This window comes from Myotis nattereri (assembly GCF_964212035.1).
Source record: "Myotis nattereri genome assembly, chromosome: 18".
NCBI lineage: Eukaryota > Metazoa > Chordata > Mammalia > Chiroptera > Vespertilionidae > Myotis > Myotis nattereri.
In genome coordinates, this window is record NC_138093.1 from 8,513,386 (window position 1) to 8,537,949 (window position 24,564).

Here is a 24,564-nt window from a genome sequence, read left to right on the forward strand (position 1 = left end):
ATCCCTCTCTAATGTACCTTCTTTTGTCTATAACCATGCTCTCTGTCTCTAGTTCAAGAACTACCTAAACTATTAAATACCAGTAATTTCCTATCCAGCCTCTTCCATCTTTTGTCTTTCTCCACCCCCATCTAGGGTTCATAACTAATGCCAGTATCTTCCTGAACTGCACATGCAATGTCACTTTCCAACAGAAAACTTTTTCTGACTACAGAACAAGGTCTAAATTCTTTAGAGTAGCCATCACCACCTTCTTAATCTATCTGTATCCTGATCTTTTCATCCTTATTTCTCCCACTCACCCCACCAAAGAAAAAGTACCCATGTTCCTGTCAAACTACTTGGTGCTTTCTAAAGAAACCCCGAATTTTTCTCCTCCGTACTTCTATTGTAATGCATGTCCTTTCCTCACTTATTTCCACCTATTAAATATCAATACTATAGTGAAAACATCCCAGATTCTGCTAGTTTAGAACTTCCCCAAAGTGAAATTGACCTTTTACATAAACATTTTATATTCTGTATGAATTACTTGTTTCTATAAAAGCCTCAATTTTATTTACTTGACAGCAGATTCAGTGGACTTTTCAATAAATGAAGCTCAAATGTGTGAAGTGCATCTACCTAAATTTGAAAGTTCTAAACTGCTTAAAAGAATGTACTGTCATTCTAACGGGGGTCATTTTAGGACATCTGGCAGTAGCTAGAGCCACTTTTGACTGTCACACAGGGGGAGAAGAGAGATACTGGCCTCTAGTGGATAGAGGTTAGGGATGCTACTAAACATCCCACAATGCACAGAACAGCCCCACATCCACAAGGTATTATCCAGCCCCAAATGTCCATAATGCTGACATTAAAAAACCTTGCTCTAGTTTAGTTTAGTTAATATAACAGGGAATTCTGAAAGATAATATTCCATTATTGTGTGGAAAGTGTTTGCCTTTAAGCAGAAAAGGAATAAAGAGCTACAGAAATTATCGATGATGTAAGACTTACCTTTTCCTTGCCTTTATTTGGGCTAGTGGTTTTAGGATTGGAAAAAGTGGCTTCTTTTTCTACAGTGCCCAGAAAACGATGATCTGAATGGGAATGGAATGAAACCGTGCCCTTGGGAAGTTTTTTAATCCTAATAGCATGATTTCTTTGGGCAGAGAGCATATCCTACAAGTAATAAACAAAAATAACTTAAACTGGAAAAGAAAGCATAAAAAAAACAACCCACTATTACTTTTCTCAAAAACTACTCACAGGAACCACAGTAAACTCTACTTCATCTGCAATATGGAGCTGGTTCCCATCCAGAATTTCACTATAGTGGAAGAACATACGAGCATCGCGATCCACACACTTGATGAAACCAAAACCATCTCTCATGGCAGCAATTACACCCTGAAACACAAATAATAGTTTCACTGGCTGTGAAACTTTTCAAAACAACATTCAAGCAAACAAACATAATCAAGTTAAATTAGGAATTCTTTGACCCAAATTCTGTATCCACATTGTAATTTTTCCTTCTATCTTTTTTCATTTTGAGAGTATGTTTATTAAAGCTAGGGAGAGTGAAACAAGGAAGGGCTTAGGACAGAAGCAGCAACAGGAAGAGAGTCTAGGCTGGGCTGTTTTGGCTGAGAAGTCAGAGAAAAGGGGGCCTTGGAGACAGCTTCAGGGGGTGAGCTCGGGACCAGCTGCTGCTGTCCATTGCTCCCCTGACTGCAAGTCTCATGGGGTCCTTAGAGTTTAGGAAATGTACACCTGTGAGGGAGGGTGAGGGGAAAGAAAAAGTGTGGGTGTCCTCCTGGGAAGAAGAGTGTGCAGCAATTTTTCCATTTAAATACAAACTCATTGCTTTAGTGAAGTAAACCAATTTCTAAGCAACTGAGACCCACCAGATGCTACACTCCTTGGCCAACATGCACTAGAAAAAGTCAGATTTAAATGTAAATATATGCACACAATGTACTCCATTTAATTCTCAATTCTGTGAACTTAGTAGTATTATGTTTTTGCAAGATTAAGATAGTCAAGGCTGACAGAGGTTAAACAATTTGTCCAAAGCACACAGCTAATAAGTGGCAGACAAGATTACAAACAAGGTCCAAACTTAATGACAATATGACTTCCAGAGATGTAAAAAAATCTATAGGCCGATACTTCAACAGTCAACTAAAGGTAACTCTCTGATCTATACCTCAAAAATTTTATGTGAGTTTAGGCACAGGAAGGACTTAAGGTTTAGGTCTAAACACTAAAATCCTCACTAAATTATCAGCTCTATGAGGGCATTACATCCAGAGTAGACGGCACATGGCAGGTCCTCAAATGTTCACTGAAGCACAATTATTGACGTTTAATCCTTGCTAAATCCTGATGGTAGTCAAGCTACTCAACAATGAATTTCATGCCATAAAGCAAAAACAGTCCTGTCTAGAAATGGTTTTTTAAGATCATGCATTTAGATCTCCAGATTTTTAGGTAGAGATATACTGTAGATGTTATGACCCAAAGCAGAACTAAATGTAAATTATATTAGGGAAAGTTAATTCATGAAAATTGAGCTTGTAAAAAATAATTCTGGAATATATCACTCCTGAACATATACCCACTAAAAGAATTCACAAAGTCCAGATGTAAAAACAAAAGAAACAAACTTACCTATTTTTAACCTAGTGTTTACTGAACATCTTACAAAAACAGTTTGGAAAAATCTGCTTTCAAATTGATAGGCTCAAATCTTCTCAGTCTTCATATTTAAGGGCCAGATAATCACTAACTCTCAAAGACCTTGAAAATCATCCTGTCCAAATTTCCATTCTAAAACTTTCCCACATCTCTACAAGGTAAGTAGCAGAGCTAGATGTCAAACCTAGACGGACTCGCACTGTGTTATTAATTACCTTAACAAGGTAACAGCCCAATATCGTCATTAACTTAAATAATTTTTAATATAGTATTATAAACTTGAACACTCCACCACTCCACCTTCATACTGGATACTTAAAACAACCAACACTTACCATTTCTCTGGCTTCATTAGTGAACTGAAATGTATTTGATAGAACTTCTATGTTGGTTGCTCGTTCTAATTTGTCACGTCGATCTGTTGAAATATTAAACCTAACATGGTCGCCTTCCAACAGGGTCACCTTGGATTTTGTATCTTTGTCTCCAAAGGGAAGTTCTTTAGGAATCACAAAGTTAACTTTAATGCGTCCTGGCAATGGATCATTCTGATGAGAAGGAAAAACTATTTTTAGCTGGAGATTTCCCATCCTTCCTAGTTCCAAGTCAAACAAGAAGAACACAGCAAACCCATGTTATTTATAATAGTTCCCTGAAGGGAAAAAAGGGGTCGACAACTTAAGTCCACTTTGAAAGCTTTGTGTTCTATGGTAAGTAACATAGTAAAACCACGAGATCACAACACTACAATAAAGGTCCCGCACACTGACACACAAGTTTTAAGGAAAACTGTTTTAGTTTTGTATGTTATACATTTCCTTAGCACTATCGCCGACCCCCGCCCACTCCCAGGTCTCATCTCCTTTCCCCCATGAAAGAAACAAACTGGCAGTGGGTGGCATAGTGGTGGGAACAAATGTGCACCAAAATTGTTGTTTTCCATTTTAACAAGCATTTATTTTGTTCCCTTTTCCTTATGGCTCAGTATAACAACAAAACAAAATTTAAAAACTACACTCATGGATAAATCAATGGCTTCTCATTTAGTTTAATTATACATATCAAGAAATATTTCATTGCTCAACTACCACAGAATTACATTAATCAAATGGGATAAAAATTCTGTTACTGATGAGGCAAAGAAGACTCTCCAGGAAAAAAAGACCATTTACCTGGTTTTTACTGGTAACTTTTGGGATAACTTTGGTTACAGTTCCTTCAAAATGTTCAAAGCTGATATCTTCAAAAATGACTGTTCCTTGAGGCAATAGTCTGACATCTGTTGCAACTTCTTTACCCTAAATCAAAAGGGGGTGGGAGGGAAATGTCATTTTAAATGTTTCCTAAAAATGTAATTCATTACTGATCTTACAAAGCCAAATAAAGTTAGTTAACGGTCTTACATTTCTGTCCTTGATTGTGAATTCCACATCATCTCCAGGCTGTAAGGCTTCTAAGTCACCCTTAAATTCACTATAGTGAAAGAATATCTCTTTTACAACATCACCTCTTTCAATAAAGCCAAACGCCTCCTGAAGCCAAACAAAAAATAACATTATATACTGTTAAGCGTGTGTATTTATGATTACAATTTACAATCAATAAGCTTTTTCATAAAATTATACTGCCGTGAAACAATATATTTGGTAAAGCCCAATACTATCAATTAAATGGCCCATTTTAAAGAACATAATGAATTAGTAACCAAAGAATTTTAAGAGATTATTAAGGTTAACAGTAAAATATTTTCAAAGAGGAAAAACAAAAGCCTTATTAAGTGTGAAGTCTAAGACTTAACACAGTCGAAGAAAAAACTCAAGTTTCTCAAATTGATGATATTTACCTTCATGGCACAAACTACTCCCTGACAGCGGGCTTGTTTCTTTTTCAACAGCATAATGTTTCGAGCACTTACAGCACCAGTACTGGAAGGGAATAATTGGGTGGGGATGGGGTATCAAAGAGGGGTGAAAAAACGCATTGGCTTGGTTAGATCTGATGAGTCTACAGGAACAAACAATAACTAGTTTTCTGAGGCCTCAAGAATTCTATCACTAAGAGCAAATGTAAGGTTTATGACACCTGATTCTTTTCACATGGCTTCATATGCAAAAAACTTTTGCTCAAAATCCCTAGCCTTCTAAATGAGGAACATATATGTCATCATTTTTCTCTTGGACTGTTAAAACAACACCATGGGTACATGATGTTCTGCTTTTCCATTAAAACAAAAGAAATAAAACCATAAACTACAGGCAACCAAAGATGGGGAATGCTCGTTTTAGGAAGGTCATTCATTAAATGCACATTTGAATAGGCATTATGTGCTGTAAGCAAAGGTATTGGAGACAGAGATGAATAAGAGATGGCCCGTTTGCAATGACTGAATTCAGTAACTATTTCATCAATTTTTTTTCCTGATTAAACAGCCATAGAAAGATGAGCAACTTTCATAGGAGAAGTTTGCTATGCTTTAAAAAATGATTCACTTTCACTGAAACCAGTTAGATACACCACTTGCTGCACATTGTCCCCATCTTTGAGCAGTAGCAATGTACATTTGATTTCGTTTTAAAGATGGCACAGACTATAAGATGCAATATTTGTTGTAGTTGCTTTTTAAGAGCTGTAGACCACGCAATTACTTCTCTTAATTCTTCATGAAGAAATTGTAACTCAACTGTGCCTTTTACTTCAAAAATCAAACAGACTAACAAGATACAGAAAAAAAATTCCTACTTGCCTTTGCAACTTACTGAAGTGAAAAGGTTTTAGACTCAGATTGGTATTTAAATATCTGCTATTGAAAACTTTAGGAAAGTTACTTTATGAGAACAAACCTCAGTTTACAGGTGAATAACCTTATCAGGTGAAGCTGTCCTGAGGATTGGCAGCTATTTCATACAATGCTTGGCACACGTAAGAACTTGATAAAGGTTAAGTAAAGCCCTTTCACTGGCTCCCCCCTCAAAGTCAAGCGCTATTCTCTGGTTTCCTTCTTGAGATTAATTTGAGGTATTCAGACTAAACTTTGTAATATCCAAACCTACAAACTCAACCTAATTCCTTCTAGTCTTACAAAAGGTAAGGCTCAAGGCTAATGATTCTGCACATGCTCTTGGGACTTTTGCTGTTGGAAAGTGCATTCCTAGCATTTTTCCAACTTCCCCACTTTTAACTTCCTTCTGTACTTGTATTTCTCATCCCCACCACCCCCAAATAAAAGTAATCATCCCTGGGCATTCCTAACTACACGTTCCTTAACTGCTTATGTCTTGGAAATCAACAGCTCTATTTCCTACCTGTTACTAGCTCCTCTCACTTATAGGTGTAACTGCATATTCAATCTTCACCCAGAAACACCGACAGATAGCTCAAATTCCAAATGCCAAACTAAGTATAATTTCTTTCCCACCCTCATTTCTCCACTTGACCACCCCAGCCTTTTTGTATTGGGCCCTCATCTTTCCTATTAACTCTCGTATAACTGCCTCTAGTTTAGAGCATCCCCTCTCTCTAAAAGTCTACCCTCTCCACCACTTCCAATAATCTAATGCTATCATACTTAAACTCCTTCAAAGATCCCTATGCTTATGGGATAAAGCTCAAGCTTCATCTTCTTATGATCCAGTCAATTCAATCAACTCAAAGTATTCCCCAAAATACTTCCTCTACCCAGGACACTCTTTCTCCCCTCATCTCCCTAGTCCTAGTGCCTCTACAACCTTCCCTCAAAACTTACAACACTGATGCTTTTGCAAAATCTTCACCAACCTCTGGAACAGCTAGCTAGCTCCTTGAAAACTGTTCTCTAATTATCTTCCTATTTCTGACTCTGTACAATGTCCATCATAGAATGCACCTTCTCAAATACTTAGTGATTAATGAAAAATTTACAAGATAATAAAAATTATCCAGAGTTACAAGCTACGTTTATTAACTCCCTTCAATTTTCTTATTTCAAAAAAAAAAAAAATCATCTAGGTAGGGGGGAAAAGAAGAACTTACTGTTTATTGTTATCAATTACAAAATTTATTTTATCTCCGGTTTCCAGCTGAACGTTCCCTTCCACGTCTTCAGGGGTGTAAGTCAGATAAAACACTTCCTGTGAATTAATAAGTTATTATTACTATATTGGCAGGATGCACGTTTACGGTATACTGTGACTTACTTTGTTAAATACCTCTTAAACTGGCATTTTAAGCCAAATTCCTTAAAATTAAATGCTTCATGACAAGCACATTGTTTTATCCATATAAACACACACTTCCCCTCCATGATGCTGACTTCTGCGAGTCCACAGCTGAGCAGCAATCCAACTTCAAAAAGCTTACACACGGGAAGCGTTTGCCCAGAGACTGTAGTTACATTTCAAAAGACCAATTTTTATATAAGGCATTCCAAACAAAAAAGCTGGAGTTAGTGCTTAAAAGGAACCAGAAAAAAGATCCCCTCCCTCAACCCCCCAAAAAGTGAGTAAAAGGAGCATTTTACCTTAATGTTCTAACTAAGGTCACACGTGGGCAAGCTAAAACACTTGGAAGTCCTATAGATTTTTTTGTTTTTAATTTTTTTATTATGCTGCACTCAAAGCCTTAGAAACCAAATTTAAAATTGATTTTATCTACTGCAGCTTACGTTTTCTATTTTGAATTAAAGGACGCTTATAGATCACATGGTGGATCAGGCAAAGGTTTAAGAAAAATACACAAGTTTACCCCATTACGTTCGTAGCATACACTCCCTGTTGGACTCTGACCCGGGGCAGCTGGAGATTTACTCTCTAAGTTGTGAGGAACAGCGCACACAACCTACCAGTCAAAAAAAAAAAAATTTCCATTGCTAATCATTTCAGGAGCAGCACTGTGCAATATAAACTGAATTTTAATATCCTCTATACTATACATAGGGATGCATTTTAATATGATCCACAAGAGGATGCCATGCTGCCAAGTTTCAAACTTACAGACATAAATTGACTGTAAGTATAAACTCTGGGTTATTTGTAAAAACCCAAATTGAGTCTTGACCATTTTTAAATTTCAGGTCAAGAAATGCCAGTGCTTCTGATATAATTTTAAAATAATCATCTTTATATACTACTATAGCTCTCTTGCGTGCAAACTGAGGAGATGGGGAATCTTCCTTTTCTAATGGGAAAGATATGCAAATGCAGGGCCCGAAGAAAACACAAAGCATCAAAGTCACTAACTTGTCCATTCATTCGGTCTTCAGGGAGGATTTCTTGTTTGATCTTCACCAGTTTAACAGCAATGGGTTTCCCAGTCCGCCGGTCAGATGATACTTCGAATTCAACATCATCTAAAATAAAGAAAGTGCTGTGTTTGTTGTACTAATTTTCGTAAAATGGTATCTCACGTTCAAGCTAAACTTAATGTAGCATTTGAGCTGCCTTATACTAGTGATTCCCAAAGTGTGGTCCCTGCACCAACAGCAGCCATTACCTGGAAGCTTAGCAGAAACACAAATTCCCGGGTCCCACTCCAGTCCTATTAATAAGCAATCTTTGGGCAAGCAGTACAGCAATCTACATTTTTAACAAGCCTTCCAGGTAATTCTGATATAAATTGTTTTAAAACCATTGCTTTAGACTAAGCCATATCTTAGTTCTCATGCCATGTACACATGCTGCAAATAAGGCAATATAACAATCATGACCTTTGGCAAGTTTTTTTAACCTCTGTACCTCATGCGTATAATGAGAATTAACCGAAATAATACTCTCATAGGGCTTAGAGTACTTGGCACACAAAATATTCATGTTAACTCTTCTCACTTTTTTTCCCTCAAAGATATTTTTAAAAATACACACTGAGACCTGGTAACTTCACTCCTTTAATAAACCACACATTTTCACATGTAAAAATGGCTTCTCTGGTGTCAGCCAAGATGATTTTTCATATAGTGCAAGTGGTGAAACTGTAAGAGTTATTTTTTCAGATACTACCAAACTAGTACCTGGTAAAATAATCAAAACTAACATTAGAAAAGTTGAATCTTTCTATGGGCCTAAAATCAAATATAGTATAGAGAAAGAGTCATTATTAGGGGAGTAACTTAAATCTTCTAAGTATCTATTTAAAAAATATTCAAAGATATCCTTTAATCAGTCAAAAAGACAACACTACAATAGAAATCATAATTCTGCTCGTTTATATGGACATACTTCAGTAATTGGTAGAATTAAAAGACCCAAACTAACACACTCATGAGCAAGTTGATATGGAAAAGAAATTTGTGTTTGGCTTTTTAAAAAAGGAGAATCAACAGATTACCTCCTACTTTTAAGTCCTGCAGGTTGCCATTATACTGTGAACAGTGGAAGAAAAGTCTAGCTTGACGTTCTGAACACTGAATAAATCCGTAAGAGGTTAGCAGTTTTTCAATAACCCCAGTTTCGCGCAGTGCTGCTGAAGTACCATTGGGGTACCCATTGTGTCCATTGTTGTGGAGAAGGTTTGGATCAAAGCTCATCTGTTTTGAAAAGAAAAAGAACTCAATATATACAGATCTGTACATTATCTCCACAGCACAGGTCTAATTAACAAATCACTATATTTTTAATATAAAAAGGCAAACAAAATAAAGATAAAATAGATAAAAAGGAAGAGTATGGGCTTTTATTGTTAAAATGCAAATTTAGCTATTAAAACATTTCAGAGTAAATATTTGAATTATTTGGGAAATTGCTCCAATTTATGGCCGAATTCTTGCTTACTAGAAAAACAGAATTTCCAGAGGCTAGTATTAAGGTAAATCAATGACATAAGTAAAAGCTGCCTTTATGTTAACTTTAGCAACAATCATAAAACAATTTGGTAATTAATATTTGAGATGGCAACCTAAACTATGAGCACACTTCCTTAAGAAATTTATTAACACTTACTTTGAAACTTAAATAGAAACCTTAATACTATTTCGTTAGCCATGCACCTTGAAGACAATGACTAAGTTAGTAAAGATTAAAACAATAAACTTTATATGCAATACTTATTTCAAACCAGAAAATATCAGAATGCATGCATGCTTAGGTCCTTTAATGGAAAACAACCCAAAATAGTGAGTTAGAAAACAAGTGTTTTCTAACATAAAACTCTAAGAAAAAAAAACACCTGAAAATGTTCAGTCATTTCACAGGGGCTTTTAAGAAGTCTTCTCCTGTTTTAGACACTGATAAAATCTCTAAATGCTGTTGTTTTTATGATCAGATAAAGCAAAGGAAAATGTTCCTTAGAGAAAAGGGGAGCTATTTAGATGTAATGCAATGCAACCTGTTTAGATCATCAAATAATGTCCTCACATTGGATATTTCATTTAACCATAAAAACAAATTATTTTTGGTTTATAAGCATTTCATTTAAGTGCAAAGTTGAACATTAATAAAAATGTTTTTCATTAGAAAAAAAGTACTAAAGTTCTAGAAAGATAAAGCCAGGTACAAATACTTAATGTGTGGGATGGCCAAATCATGCAAACCAAAGCTATCACATCTATAGGTGGTTAAGTTCTAGTTCTCTCATGCTTAATATTATTCTGTGTCTGACATGTATTAACTCATTTAATTTTTACAAAAACCCATGAGAAATATTATCCCCATTTTAACAATGAGGAAACAGAGAGAGGCTAAATGACTTGCCAAAGTCAAATGGTAGTGATGTCAAACCAAGAAATCCTAATGTCTACAATCGGGGCTCTAAACTAGGGCTTCTCAAGCTTGTTACCTGGCAATCCAGTGATCTGGTTAAAAATACAAAATCTGATTTCAGTTCGACAGGGGTTTGAGATTCTCCACTTCTAACAAGCTCCCAAAGAGATACTTCTGATTCTTGGACACACTTTGAGCAGCAAAGCCCCACACTACTAAACTTATCTTTCAAGATTCAAGGAGAAGGAAATGCTTAGGGAAGTTAGAAAGTGAGTTTGCAAGGTATTTTAACCAAACTGAGTAGCCCTCCAAAGTCATGCTCTAAACACAAAGCAAACAAGCTGGGGAGACTGCTTGCCTGACTTACAGATCTCTGATACATGGGGGTCCTCTTTTGTTTTTTTGTCCCAGATGAGGTAGAAGATGAAGATAAAGGTAAAGAAAGTGAAGGAGGGGATGCAGGAGGGGGATGAGAATCTGATGACACAGTAAAAACGTTCTCCATCTTAAACAGCTGTGATAACATAGCACAATGTTTATAACTGACTTACATAGCAAAGTAATATTCAGAATACAAAGATTAGGTTAAAGAAAAAAACTCCATTTCAATAGAATGAAATTGGAAACCTTGATATTTAGTCTTTTACCCTTTTGAATAAAGATAAAGCAGTATTCAATTTTTACTATCTTACCTAACCCAGCACAATCAATCACTAACCGTCTAAAATTATTTATTTTTAAAAACCAGATGGCCGAAACCGGTTTGGCTCAGTGGATAGAGCGTCGGCCTGCAGAATGAAGGGTCCCAGGTTCGATTCCGGTCAAGGGCATGTACCTGGGTTGCAGGCACATCCCCAGTGGGAGATGTGCGGGAGGCGGCTGTTCAATGTTTCTCTCTCATCGATGTTTCTAACTATCTCTCTCCCTTCCTCTCTGTAAAAAAATCAATAAAATATATTTAAAAAAACAAACAAAACAAAACAGATGAAGAAGTATGAAGAAACAAACAGGAAAAGCAAAAGATACAAATGAGCATTCTCTTCTTTGGCACACTATCCTTTATCACTATAAAGTGAGGAATCCTTTCTGAATTTCAAGCCTTTACTGTAGGGCCTCAGGTTACGTCGGAGATCCGTTCCTATGGCCCGACATAATGCGATTTTTGCTGTAAGTTGGACCCACCTACATAAGCACCTATGTCACTCACATGGAGCACATACACAATAGTAATGAAATGAAACAGTAAAAAAATTTAAAGAAAGATAACAATTCCTGACCTTTATTTGTGATAAACAGTAAAAAACATAAAGCACACATGTACATACGTCGAAATGACGAAACTTTTTTTAATAAATAAATGGGAGATGGTGACATACGTGGAGTCCAACGTAACCCGAGGACTGTCTGTATTTCTATCCACTTTAAAAAATTTAGGAAGATTAAAAAGGAAAATTGACCTTCATAAACCTAACTTCCCCAAATTACCATTGCTTAACATTCCCTATTAGCATACTTCAACTCTGGATTATAGCAGATGACACAGTAAATTTCCACAATGTATGTTGCAATTCCAGGAGGTTCCCACTTAAACTGATGGGGACCTAATGTCATTCCTGAAGTCACTGCCCCTTCCTTAATTTTCTGGTCCTTCAAGAGCTATTTACCTCAATACTCCCAGTTTACAAGGGCCATAGACCAAGAACAGCTTAACTAGAGGGAGGTCACTGGCGCCATCCAGGATGGACAGTAAATACAATCTAAGTTAACCATCTAACTGTTAGATTCTAACCAATTCTCGAGGGGTTGGGGGTTGTGAGAGTCCACTACAGAAGCTTGGTAGTTAGGAAACAAAGAAACTCAGAAATATATATAAAGAGAAAATCTCATTGTCTAAGTTCAGGATCTGGATCTTAGAGTCCCCTGAACCAACAGCACTGCTTTGAATTAAAGGCTTTTCCTGAAACCTCCGAGTGTCCAGCTGTCTTCTTCCACGCCAATTCTTTAACAAAATGTCCCCATTTTTACAAACAGTCTAGCTTGGACAACTGGATAGACTATAAGTCATTTCCCTCCAAGCTCATCTTCACATTCAGTTGGTCACCAAGTCCTATCACTTCTCCATTAAAACACCTAGCTAGCATCTACCTTTCTTTGACTATACCCTAGTGTGTACCTCCCTTATGCTCTAGCCACTGCTCTTAACAGGTCTTTCCATCCTCATGTACCTCTTAAAAGTGGACCTTTTTATCTTTAAAGATATACTTCTAAATATATAACTTTAAAATCTGAAGCTATCTCAGTTTTGAAATACAAAATCCATTAAACTCTTGCTTACAAACATCTGGCAACTTTCCTACAGAATAAAGTCAAATATAGTGGGCCCTTCAGAACCTGCCCCTAGCAAGCCTCCCTTTCCAGTTACTCTCTCCACCCCACAAAACTGTACTGTCTCCACTCTGTTCATGATGGACTGACTACTCAGTATATACCATGAGTTTTCACTTCTACCAGAAGACACTTCTCTCTCTTAACAAAGTAATGCTCACCTTCAAATGTCCCTTCTCTGTAGGCTTTCTTTATCCTAGGTTACAAAGACCTCCACACAAATACCATTGTAATACAACGGGCATTCCTACCTGAAACCCTAGCTCCTAAATAGTACAGACGAAGTTTTTCTAAGAAACCAATAAACCAAGAGATCTGCATATAGATGAATAAATATAATCTTATGGGGGAAAGAAATCTCAATTTTGGCCATAAAAGTGGCCCCATCTAACAAGACAATAATTTAGTCTAGTGATATTTCAACTCAATAGTTGAAAATATGGTTTTCAGAATACTTTTAGAAGAGAACCGACTAAAAAGATTTTATATGTGATCAAATAATTAGGAAATCGGAATTATAAGCTGATGACTGTCCATCAGGAAACTATAAACCTACCTCGCAGTGATAATCAAATATTGCACTTTCAGTAGTATTTGCTGATTCTTCTTTTTCAGCACACGTTTCAAAGGATGAAAGTTGCTAGTATTAAAAAAAAAAAAAAAAAAAAAAAAGGAGAGCGACAGAAAATGATCTAGCAAGCTAATAAAGAATACAACTGCTGCTGCACCGGGCAGTCTCACAGTACAGCACTGAAGAAAACAAAGACTACTAGCAGCGTTGGGAAGTGCTCTTTCAAAGCTGTTGAGTAGGCACAAACTTCTTGTTTCAGATCAAGTGTTGTGTCTTCAACTTAAGTGTACTCTTCTTTGGTCTTGTTGGTTGTTTCAAGTTTGTTCTTCGCCTGATCTGAACTTGAAGCAGCAGTTTCAGGTGGTAAAGTCTGTTCTGTTACACTTCATACTAAGAGATAAAAAAAAAAAAAATAAAGACATTAAATATACCATAACTTCCATAAAAGAACCCAGGACAGAGGATAGGTACAGGTACAAGCTCATTTCATTAACTTAGAATCAGTGGTCAAGCAAATAATACAGGCAACTTAGAAGCACATACATTTGATGTTATTTGAGCAATCTCTCATGTGCTAATGGCTACACTTCCTTTAACATCATATACTCAAAACCAGAAATTATTTCGGTCATTGTTGACACCCCCCTCAAGCTCTAAGTTACATAACATTTAGTACAAGTGTTTTATAAACATTTAGCACTATGTTAGGTACTATAGAAAACATAAAAGAAGTTCCTGCCATTAGAGGGGGTTTACACTCTGCTGAGAAGAGTTATACATGGAGAAAAAGCAGACTATAGGACAAAAATATCAAAAATTAATTTGTTCAACTAATATTTGGGTGCCCACTATGTCATATACTAGAAATACTAGGTATATAAACAATACTAGGTATTGTTTAATCACACATGTGTATCAAAGCAACATGGTGAGCAAAGTTAAAGAGGGCTTTTAATAAAAGGTGGAATTTGAGTTTAATTTGGAGAAATGGGCAGATTTTAAAGAGAAAGAATACAGCTCAGGCATGAAATATCACATAAGCCAAGTCAGAGTATGCCACTAAATTCTAAATCCCCTGAGAGCAGGGACCATGTATATGTTCTACGCCCAGCATCAGGGGTGGCTTATTGGATGAATGACTGTGGTAACAAAGTGTGGCTTGTTGTTTTCAGAGGAATCAATGGCTAGTCTGGCTAGGACAGAGGTCTGGATTAAAGTGAAATGGGATATGTGGTGTGACAGGTGTAGTAGAGCCAGGCTATGAAGCATTTCAACTTGAAATAACAGGAAACAGTCTTAGTTCTTTTTTAAAAAAATTGATTTCAGAGAGGAAAGGAGGAGAGAGAAACATCAATGATGAGAAAGAATCATTGATGGCTGCCTCCTGCACGCCTCCTAATAGGGATCTTGATCCACTGAGCCAAACCTGCTAGGGCAGTTTTAGTTCTTGATAAGAGAGTGTTAAGTCTTGAAATGCTTTGGGAGATGACTTAGTGAAGGAAAAAGAGAAACATGAATGAGCTGTTGCCATAAATAGATGAGAAATGTCTACAGAAGAGAAACAATTAAGATGAGATGAAATGGAAAGAGAAATGAAATATATGTATAAATAAAAAAATTGTGCTTTACGTTAGCTATAAAAATTATTTTGCACTGATTCAGATGTTAACTAAAATGATTTATCTGGGAAGAAAAGGATAGGTTTGGTCTTAGATAAGCTGAAAAATGAATATATATTTGAAAAACATCACAAATAAGAACCATAAGGAAAAAACAACAACATAATTCAGCCCAAGGCCAGAGTTGGTGAAATAGCTTAGACTAGCAGAGCTCAAATCTAATCACTGATCCTAGTAAAATGCCAGTATCAAGTTATTTAATCTCACTAAATTTCAGTTTCTCATATGCAAAATGTAAACTTAGTAATAACTGATTTGTGGCCATTTCTTTTGTGGTTATATGTAACATCCCATGACATTACATTGCTACTTGGAATATCAACTGTTACATTTGTCCAAACAATTTTATTTGGATAATTCTCCTATTACCCAGACTAGATACTTATTCTTAGAGCTATGACTCTCAAATCACTTGGGAAGACTTAAAATATACCCATGCACAGTACCCATTCAAACAGTAATTTAACTGGCCTAAAGTAGGGCCACTTCCGTAATGACTGATTCCTACCTCTCCACCTCCACACCCAATGTTGCAAGTCTTAACAATATTTCCTTACAGGTATCTTTTGTATTCATCTTATTTACTAAATGACATCATGTTAATCCAGGTGTATAACACATCTGCCAGCTTCCAGTGTCAATCCTCTCCATTTTCTGTCAAATAATACTGCCCAGACTGATCTAAAACTCCAATTTTATCCCATCTCCTTGTCCAAAATCCTGTGATGTTTTCCAGCACTTTTTATGGGAAGGTCTCAATCCTGGCTGCATATCCAACCAAACCACCTGGGCAACTTTGAAAAAAAAAAAAAAAATCAAAGCCTGAACCCCACCATGACATTCTAATTTTTCACTAGCTTTAGCTCCCAGAAGTTGGTATATTTTGTTTATTCCCTTTCCCCAGGATGTTTCTGACTTGCAACCAGGGTTTAAGAACCACTACTCGAGATATCTCTGTTCTACCTTGCCATCTTTCCCTTCTACTGCTCTCCCATTCTTTTCCTAGACAAGTGCACCCGCTCTTCCCTAATCTTTAAACACAACTCTTGGGAGATTCTAGAATCCTCCACTTCTTTGTGCATATGGCTCTTCCCACATAGAATATAACTTTGCCATCTTCAAGGTGACAAAAAAAGCCACATCCACAAACAGACAAAACACCCTTTCTTGACCCTTTCATACAGGCATGGACTTATTACCTTAATTCCCACTATGTAACTCCTACTGCCGGTATCATTCTTTTTGGTATCAAATCAATTCTGTACTTTGCTTACTTCATGTTTACGCATCTTGTTCCGCCAATTTAGTTCAAAATTCCGAGAGGCAAAAATCAAGTTTATTTATTTTTCTATTACAGCCCCCTTTAGTGCCTAACCCAGTACTTCTAAACTTAACCATGGCAGAAAATAATATAGCAAAAAAGTAGTTGATTCATAAATTTTTGTTTTAGCTAACTATATAGTCTTAATTATCCAATCAAGAAATAATCTTTTGCCAGGCCGGTGTGGCTCACTGGTTGAGTGCTCACTACCTCAGGCACAAGCCTGGGTTGCAGGCTTGGTCCCCCGTGGGGGTTGGGGGGCGGGGAGGATGCAGGAGGCAGCCAATGGTTATTTCTTTCTCACTGATGTTTCTTTCTATCCCTCTCCCTTCCTCTCTAAAAATCAATAAAAACATTTTTAAAAATAAAGAATTAATCTCTTAAAAATAGACTTGGTACAATGGTTTAACCTTAATAACTTAGGTCTATTTATGAACCCAAAGACCTCAGAACTGCTATCTGATGATATCGATGAGAATTTCATCAAACTACTAACAAGGTTGGGCGTATTATGGGACGAAGTATCAAAAAAATTTATCTTAAAAAACTTGAACTGATTTAACCTAGTCTAGGGTGTTGTATTATGTTAAGAACTGCAAAGTTTGCCATTTAGTAACACAGAAATAAGACACTTCCAGAATCTAAAATCTGAAGCATTACAGGGCCAGTCTTAGGCATTAATAAAGCCTATTGGGATATATTAAAGCTCAAGCAAACCCACCCAAAATCATGAATAATTCAGAGTGGCTAAGTTTCATTTCATTAGTTAACTTCACAGTTATGACATTTCCATGATTAACTAAATACTTTTAAATAAAATTAACATTTAATAAAACACAAGATATCCATTAGGTATTTTAATAAACTTGGCTATCCACTCATCATTAACATTATTAAACCAAACATTTAAGTCACATGAATTACAGAGCACCAATCAAAAAATTAAGGACCAATTTAAATGTGGACCCCAGTCTCCCTGGTTGCTAAGTAATCAACTCCTTTTTCCCTTGCTCTGTATGGAAACATTATCACCAACTACTACGTCACATTGTTTTGGGAGTTAAAGCCAATTCCTTTACTTGAATTGATAAACCAAATAGTTAATCCCTATTTCACCTGTCTTAAATTTATCAACATCTATTTTGTTATTTACTAGCTCCCCCAGTTCCCTGCTTTATCTCAAAAGCCTAGCAGAAGCCAAGCACACAGTAGGAACCAAGTTAATCAATTGTTTTGATATTGGTAATCCATCTAAAATATATCACATAACCCAGTTTACCATTTGACAAATTATCCTCAAAGTCTGTACAGCACTCACTTGGGGAAAATGTTAATGAAAGACTACACCATTTTACAAAAGTCTCCCCACTGCGCTGGCCAGTGTGGCTCAGTTGATTGGAGGATCATCCTGCATACCGAAGGGTTGCAGGTTCAATTCCTAGTCAGGGCCTATACCCAGGTTATGGGGTTTGAACCATGGAAGGGTGCTTACATGAGGCAACTGTTTGATGTTTCTTCCTCTCTAAAATCAATTAAAAGATAAAACCATATCCTCGGGTGAAGATTAAGGAGAGAGAGAAAAACAAAAGCCTCCCCACCATCTAACCTACTTTTTTTTTGGAGTACCTTCTTCCTTTGAGAAGAGCGAAGGCCCACAGAGGCAGCATGGGAATGAAAAGACTATTGTTGATTTACATGAATAATATTCTTGCCTTTAACTTTCCAGTTCATATTTCTTGGTGCATTAACGCAAGTTAAAATATAACGCATAAAAAAATATATATATATATAACGCATTTTGCTATAATCTGTACAAACTGAAGTGCTTAACAGGTTTTAATTCACTTTTACTTTAGTATCTATGGAAAGTAATTAACCAAGCTCAAACAATTTATGTCATCAACATATTGAATGGAAATGAAATAAAAGTCAAATTGTTCCAACTATCTTTCTGTGCATGCTTAGTAATAATTATGATGGGTGTTAGTTACCTTATCAGCTACTAAGTTTTTTGAAATTAAATATACATCTATCACTTAACTGCTTCTACATACGCTAATACTTGAAATGGGACAAATGCCAGTGTGGGAAGAAGCTGAAGAAATGCTTCAGACACATAATCAGGTAACAGTGTAGACCAGCACTGTCCAACAGAAATACAGTGCAAGCCATATATGTAATTTAAAATTTTCTAGCAATCATATCAAAGTTGAAATAGGCAAAAAGTATTCAGGTGAAATTACGTCTTAAGCAAATATATCCAAAATGTTATTTTCCACTTGTAATCAAACTATATGAGTTTTACATTCCTTGAAATCTAATGTTTTGCTTTGTTTTTTACAATTACAGCACATTTCAATTCAGAACTGTGCACAGTTCAAGTGCACAATAGCCAGACATGGCAAGTGGCCACCACATTGGTCAGAGCAGGTGTAGACTGACCCGGGGGAAAGGCATTAGCATGCCCAATAAAGCAACAGTAAAAAGTAAGGCCCCTGGGCAAAGACTTTCATTTTTTTAAAAATAATCATTGATGGGCTGACTCCTGCACGTCCCCTACTGGGGATTGAGCCTGCAACCCAGGCACGTGCCCTGACCGGAATCGAAACCGGGACCCTACAGAGTCCGCAGGCCGACGCGAAACAGGTTAGGGCTGGAAAACATTTTAATATCAAGACAAAGGGATTATTTAAAATCCTGATTTGGCAGAAAGGATTTAAAAACAAGAAATGATGGGATTAAAAAATACAAGTAATTCCTGCCACAGCATCTTCACCATTTAAGACATTCTAGGGATTAAGTCTTTAAAAATAGTTATATGCCTGGTGGGTGTTGTTCAGTGGTTGTGCGTTTACCCATAAACCATCTGGTCACAAGTTTGATTGGGTCAGGGCACACACCCGAGTTGCGGGCTTGATCCCCAATGGGGCGAGCAGGAGGCAGCAGATCAATGATTCTCTCTCATCACTGATGTTTCTAATTCTCTCTCCCTCTCTGAAATCAATAAAAACGTATTTTAAAAAAACTTTGTTAAAAATAATTATAAATCTCCTAGCTGTAATCCTTCGTTATGAAAGAAATCCTACAATTTTTACAGCACTGCGTAAGACAATTTGGGTTAAAGGTCTCAAAGTAATTTCCCTGATCTTGAAAACGCAAAGCTAAGAAGGCACATCAATTCTTCATGTTTCTTTAACAAGAAGTCAAGATTTTAATTCTGGGGGGTAATTCAGTTCTAAAATTCAACTCCTTAAAAATGGATACAAACAGCATTTCTATGTTTCAACTACCTGGTCAAAAGTATCCTTCTCACAATAAACTTAATGCCACTGAACCGTACACTTAAAAACAAAAAAGATTAAAATGGTTACTATATGTACATTTTGTCATAATTTAAAAGAAACTGTTTTGGTTTTTTTTTTTAATGTTGCCCTGCAGAGTGTCTTTAGGTAGAGTGACAAAAAAACAGGAATAGAATAAAGCATGTCAGTTTTCACACTCATTCTCTATTTGCTAGGCGTTCACCAGAATTTTCAACCTCTCTAAAGGTCATAGTTAAGTCAGAACTTATTTACAAAAAAAAAAAGGAGCCTATCTTCTGTGCTTCAAATACTTTACTTTTCAACTCAGCTGCTATAAATACTCATCTCGATGGTAAACACCCAGAGCAGCTGCAAAATCATTCAAACCACTACCATCTTTCATTTCGGGCCTAGGGCTAAAAGGAAACAGAAAGAAACAAGATCGAGTATGTATCTAGGTTTAATGACTGAGGCGTATGCCTTTTCGAGTATATAAATCCCCTCTGTACCTACACCAAGAATACCCATTACTGGTTAGTATCAAAAGGACACCAAGCTATACTGCCCCTCAATGTAGCACTGAGAATGCCTGCGTTCTAGAAACCCCCAAGGAAAATTCCTCAGCCTGTGTGATCTAGAATAACTTCTATTAGGTGAACTATAATTTGGTACCCACATTTTATAGACCAGTAGCTCCGGAAGAGTTGCCAGTTCACAGCGTCTTGATAAAAAGCTAATAGATTTAAGTACCGGTGTCTTTGAGCGTCCTCCCTCCCGCTTCGCCCTGTCCCCCGGCAGTCTAACGAGGACCACTCTTTCCCTCATTTTAGGTGCAAAAAAGGAAACTGTCTAGCACACTTCAGATTTCTGTGTTTGCAGATTGGGAGGCTGCTTTAGAGAGCGTTCCCTGCCTCACTTCCGAGCCAATCAAGAGAGGAACCATCTAGATGTTTGCAAAGGAAACCCTTAAAGCAAACGAACCGTGTCACTAAAAAATCGTACCGATCAAACATCGGACGGTGAAAACCGAGGAAGTCCCTCCGACCAGGGCTCTAAAAAACCAACTCCACATAGAATGACGAAGCCGAGCCGCCCGTTGCACAATGTGGGGCTGTCTCTTGCACCATAAGTACTAGAGAAGGTGGTAAGGAGGATGGTTCCACGGAGCTCTCAAAGCACGCCCTAACTTCAGGGTAGAGGGATGAGCCACATGCCTAAGATTAGGCTCTGCCTTTCTCCAACAGTGGAAGGGGAGGCGAAGAAAGGAAGGTTGGGTAGAGAGACCGGAGAGACAGATGGAGGTGATCGGAGGCAGGGGTGATAATTATGCCAGATGTGGCCGGGGAAAGGTGTCTCTAGGCATTTCGATGCACCAAGGCATCAGCCCGTGCACAAAGGAGGCGCCAGTGCCGCACTGCGCTCTGGTAGTCGTAGTCAGATCCCCAAATCGATGACAGCCGGTGAAACTATCGGGTCCGGGGCCAGAGCAGGCCCTTCTCAGCCTCCGGCTCTTCCAGCCTCACACAAAGGACCGCGCCACCACCCCTCCGCCCCGCCCGCCGGGACTTGTAGTTCCCGTTCCCTCGCCAAGCCGCAGAGGAGAAAGCGGCCAGACTACAACTCCCAGCAGCCTCCGCGGCCGAGCCCCGCACCCCTGCCTCCATCTTGGCTGCGGTCGGAGCCTCCATTTTCGCTCCCTCCCCCCCTTAAGTCACCACCACCGCCACCACGCGCGGACGCCTGGTCTCGACTCTTCGTTTCGGCTCTGCGGCCTGACGTGAGGCCTCTACAGTCGAACAGGGGCCGGGTGGGAAAGCCCGAGGCAGAGACTCAGGGTGAGATTTTCCCGACCCGGAGCTCTAGGAGTGCCCACCTTGACTCAGAAGCCTCTCCCGTTAGTCTTGGTCTTTTCATCCGCCCTTAGGCTGGCTCCTTGCTACCCACAATTGGACCCTAGGGTCGTACTCACCCCAACAGCTCAGCGCCCCCTCTCCAGCGCCGCCATAAGCAGCACGGCCCGGTACGTAGGAATAAATCTCGCTTCTCTCGCGAGAGTTGCGGGCTCCGAGCGCGTGCACAGGAAGGGGTGGGTAGCGCCTGCCTCATAGGCTTGCGCACGAGGGCCGAGTGACGCCCACGGGTGCGCTGCGCTTAACCACAACCAACATGGTGGTTACGTTCCACTACATTCCCTCCCCCACAGCCTGCGGGAAGCAATCTCTGCGTTTACTGACTCCGCGGGGACTCTGGGGGCGGGGGGGCGGGTGACTTGGGCGCTCTGATCTTTGCTGACCCGAATGTGCTTTCAGCAGCTGGACCTGGGTAAATGGGGAAGGCGAACAACTTGGAGGGCAGATCCGGGACTGTCATATGAAGGATTTCTCTTTTCCCAGCAATGATCCAAAAGCTCCCCAACCCCCAGCTTTTTCTCACAGTGTAAGCCTTCTCTCTCGTCTGTTACATTAGACTGGAATTTTCATTAGTAGAGAGGCAGGTAATTTGGAAGTCTTAAGTGAGACCTTGGTCCCCCAGAAACTACCTTGCTAGCAACAGACGGACAAGAGTGGGCAAGGAAGCCTAATCATTAAAAGAAGAGAAGATCCTTTAGCTGACCTTTTTGTTACCAGAGGATATTGGTAGTGTATCAGGTCATCAGAGAGGCTGAATCAGTAACCAAAAGGTTGAAATCAGAGCAAACCATCTTCAGTTCTAAGAGGAGGCAGTACCCTACTTCTGATGTTCAAAGATTTTTCTCTCCAACTCGGTTGCTATTCCAATCCGATACCACCTCCAAGGTGCCTTTGTTCTCGTTTATGTCTTCCCACGCTTTCCTGGGCGCAGATATTTGCCTCACTTTCAGCGCTTTCATAGCTCACTCTATTGTGATTATTAGTCTATTATAGCTAATGATACTTTAGGACAGGGCTTGTGACCTTCATCTTTGCAGTCCTGGTTCCTGACAGTGCCTGGCGTAGACAGCTCTCAAAAGCTTGTTGAATGAGTATCACTGAACAACAGTGTTAAGGAGTTGTTAGAAATGGAAATGATTGTTGAATGAGTATCACTGAACAACAGTGCAAGGAGTGGTTAGAAATGGAAATGTTCTGTTGGGGAAGTACAGACTGTAAACATGCCAAACCAGCTGTTTCAGTTTCCTTTGACCATTTCTTAAAATGACAGCTCTCTCTCCCAGCAATAGATCTAGTCTGGATATTGTAATCTAATGTTACAGAGAAACTGCCCTGAGCTCTTGCTTTAGAAACAAGGTCATGTGGAGCTGGGCTAAAAGTAGAATTAGGTCTAAGAGCACACATTCTCAAATATCACAGCAATGGTAAATGTAAAAAGTAATAATCTTACTAAATTCTATAAATACCATTCCTATTAATAAGAAAGAATAAAGTCTGGATTTCTACCATTACACAAGCTCCTAAAGACCTTCTTAAATCATGTAACCATTACATCTCCTCATTTTGAATGTCTCAATTTCCTTTAAATTCCTCTTTGACCCATAATTTGTATCAATGTACATTTAACAAAGTGCAAATATATGTAAATCCAGAAGCATACATTTTAGCTTCCAGAGCATTAAAGAAAGCAAAAGATGGAGTGATTTGACCTAAATCACTAGTTTAAATGATTTCTTTCTACAGGTACTACACATAATTAGTGGTAGGTTTCATTTTTATTTTATTACATTATTTTTAGGAACTTGTGAAGTTTTTATTAAATCCACACAAGTGAAAACCATATTGTGAGGAGCTGGGGAATGGGGCTACCAAGGACTGGGAGCCAGGCCACCAGAGGGGAAGGGCAGGCGGGGGGAATAGGACAGACCCAGCTGAGCTTCAGGGGCCATCACCAGGGCCACTGCACAGCTCTTGGGCACTCAGGTCACCAGGCAAGTTTACTGGTGGGGGCTCGCCAGCATAGCAGAGAACGTGGTGTCACCAAAAGCCCAAACTCTTTTGCCATATCTGACAAGGCCCTAAATGACCTAGACCTCATTAAGACTCTAACCCCTGCCTCACTGTGATTCAATTCCACTTCCATTTTGGTTCCTTGAACATTGCAAGTTTGTTCCTACTTCAGAAATCTTGCATTTACTGTTGCCTCTGCCTGGAATGCTCTTTCCGCAAATCATCACATATTTGGCCCTTTCTCAGAATTTGGGTTTCAGTTCACCTGTTAAGGCCTCACAAAGGTCTTTTCTAAAATAAAAATACCTATTATTATTACCACCATTTCTTAAAAATACTAGTTTGTTTTATTGTCTTCATAACATATCACCATCCAAAATTAATACATTTATGAGTTTAATTATTACCCTTCTGAACATTAGTATAAGCCTCAGTTATGTTTGGTTCATTATATTCCGTACACCTAGGTCAGTTCCTTACATAATAATAGTACTTAATAAATATTCGTTGAATGAATTGCATTTACTTAAAGCTAAGAGAGTATTGATTGTACAGTATATTATTTATACATTACTTATGCACCGCAAGAATAAAATATGTTGCCATTTTACTGACATTTTTATTACTTAGAATTTTTATATTTATTAAGAACTCTTTTAAACTTATTTAGACCTAGATTTAAGTGTCACTCTCATGTGTATATAAAGGAAAAATAAGTACTATTAATGATGTTTATTAAAGTAAGTACATCCAAACCTGCAGAGAATGTTTATAAAAATTCGAGTCAAACAGGATTCATTTGGAAGCAGGATCTCAACAGACTGAGAATAAGTGCAGTTTCTTTCATGTACTTGAAATGAGGGAGGGAATGTAAAAATTACCTGAAGGTGGAGAAAGAAAGGCGGAGATTGGATTACTAGACTGTTACGATTATGTACTCTCAGCCCTAGCCAGTGTGGCTTAGTTGGTTAAGCATTGCCCTGTGCACCGAAAGGGCGCAGGTTTGATTCCTGGCCAGGGCACATAATCAGGTT

General features: G+C 38.2%; 1 protein-coding gene across 2 annotated transcripts in view; it reads right to left on the reverse strand.

The window, feature by feature from the left end:
- CSDE1 (cold shock domain containing E1) overlaps nucleotides 1–21,660 on the reverse strand; it is a 31,903-nt gene extending 10,243 nt beyond the window's left edge. Inside the window, exons 1-12 of one of the 2 annotated variants that reach the window (XM_081112983.1) lie at nucleotides 13,294–13,349; nucleotides 10,720–10,866; nucleotides 8,983–9,181; nucleotides 7,899–8,008; nucleotides 7,405–7,497; nucleotides 6,694–6,791; nucleotides 4,529–4,610; nucleotides 4,089–4,217; nucleotides 3,858–3,983; nucleotides 3,021–3,233; nucleotides 1,252–1,392; nucleotides 1,000–1,164 (exon numbers count right to left, since the gene is read on the reverse strand). In XM_081112983.1, the coding sequence (XP_080969109.1) occupies nucleotides 1,000–1,164; nucleotides 1,252–1,392; nucleotides 3,021–3,233; nucleotides 3,858–3,983; nucleotides 4,089–4,217; nucleotides 4,529–4,610; nucleotides 6,694–6,791; nucleotides 7,405–7,497; nucleotides 7,899–8,008; nucleotides 8,983–9,181; nucleotides 10,720–10,857 (1,494 nt within the window). In that variant the 5' untranslated portion in view covers nucleotides 10,858–10,866; nucleotides 13,294–13,349. Of the gene's footprint in view, nucleotides 1–999; nucleotides 1,165–1,251; nucleotides 1,393–3,020; nucleotides 3,234–3,857; nucleotides 3,984–4,088; nucleotides 4,218–4,528; nucleotides 4,611–6,693; nucleotides 6,792–7,404; nucleotides 7,498–7,898; nucleotides 8,009–8,982; nucleotides 9,182–10,719; nucleotides 10,867–13,293; nucleotides 13,699–21,579 lie in introns of those variants that run through there. The other variant, XM_081112984.1, reaches the window with a different exon arrangement.
- Between the last annotated feature and the right edge of the window lie 2,904 nt (nucleotides 21,661–24,564).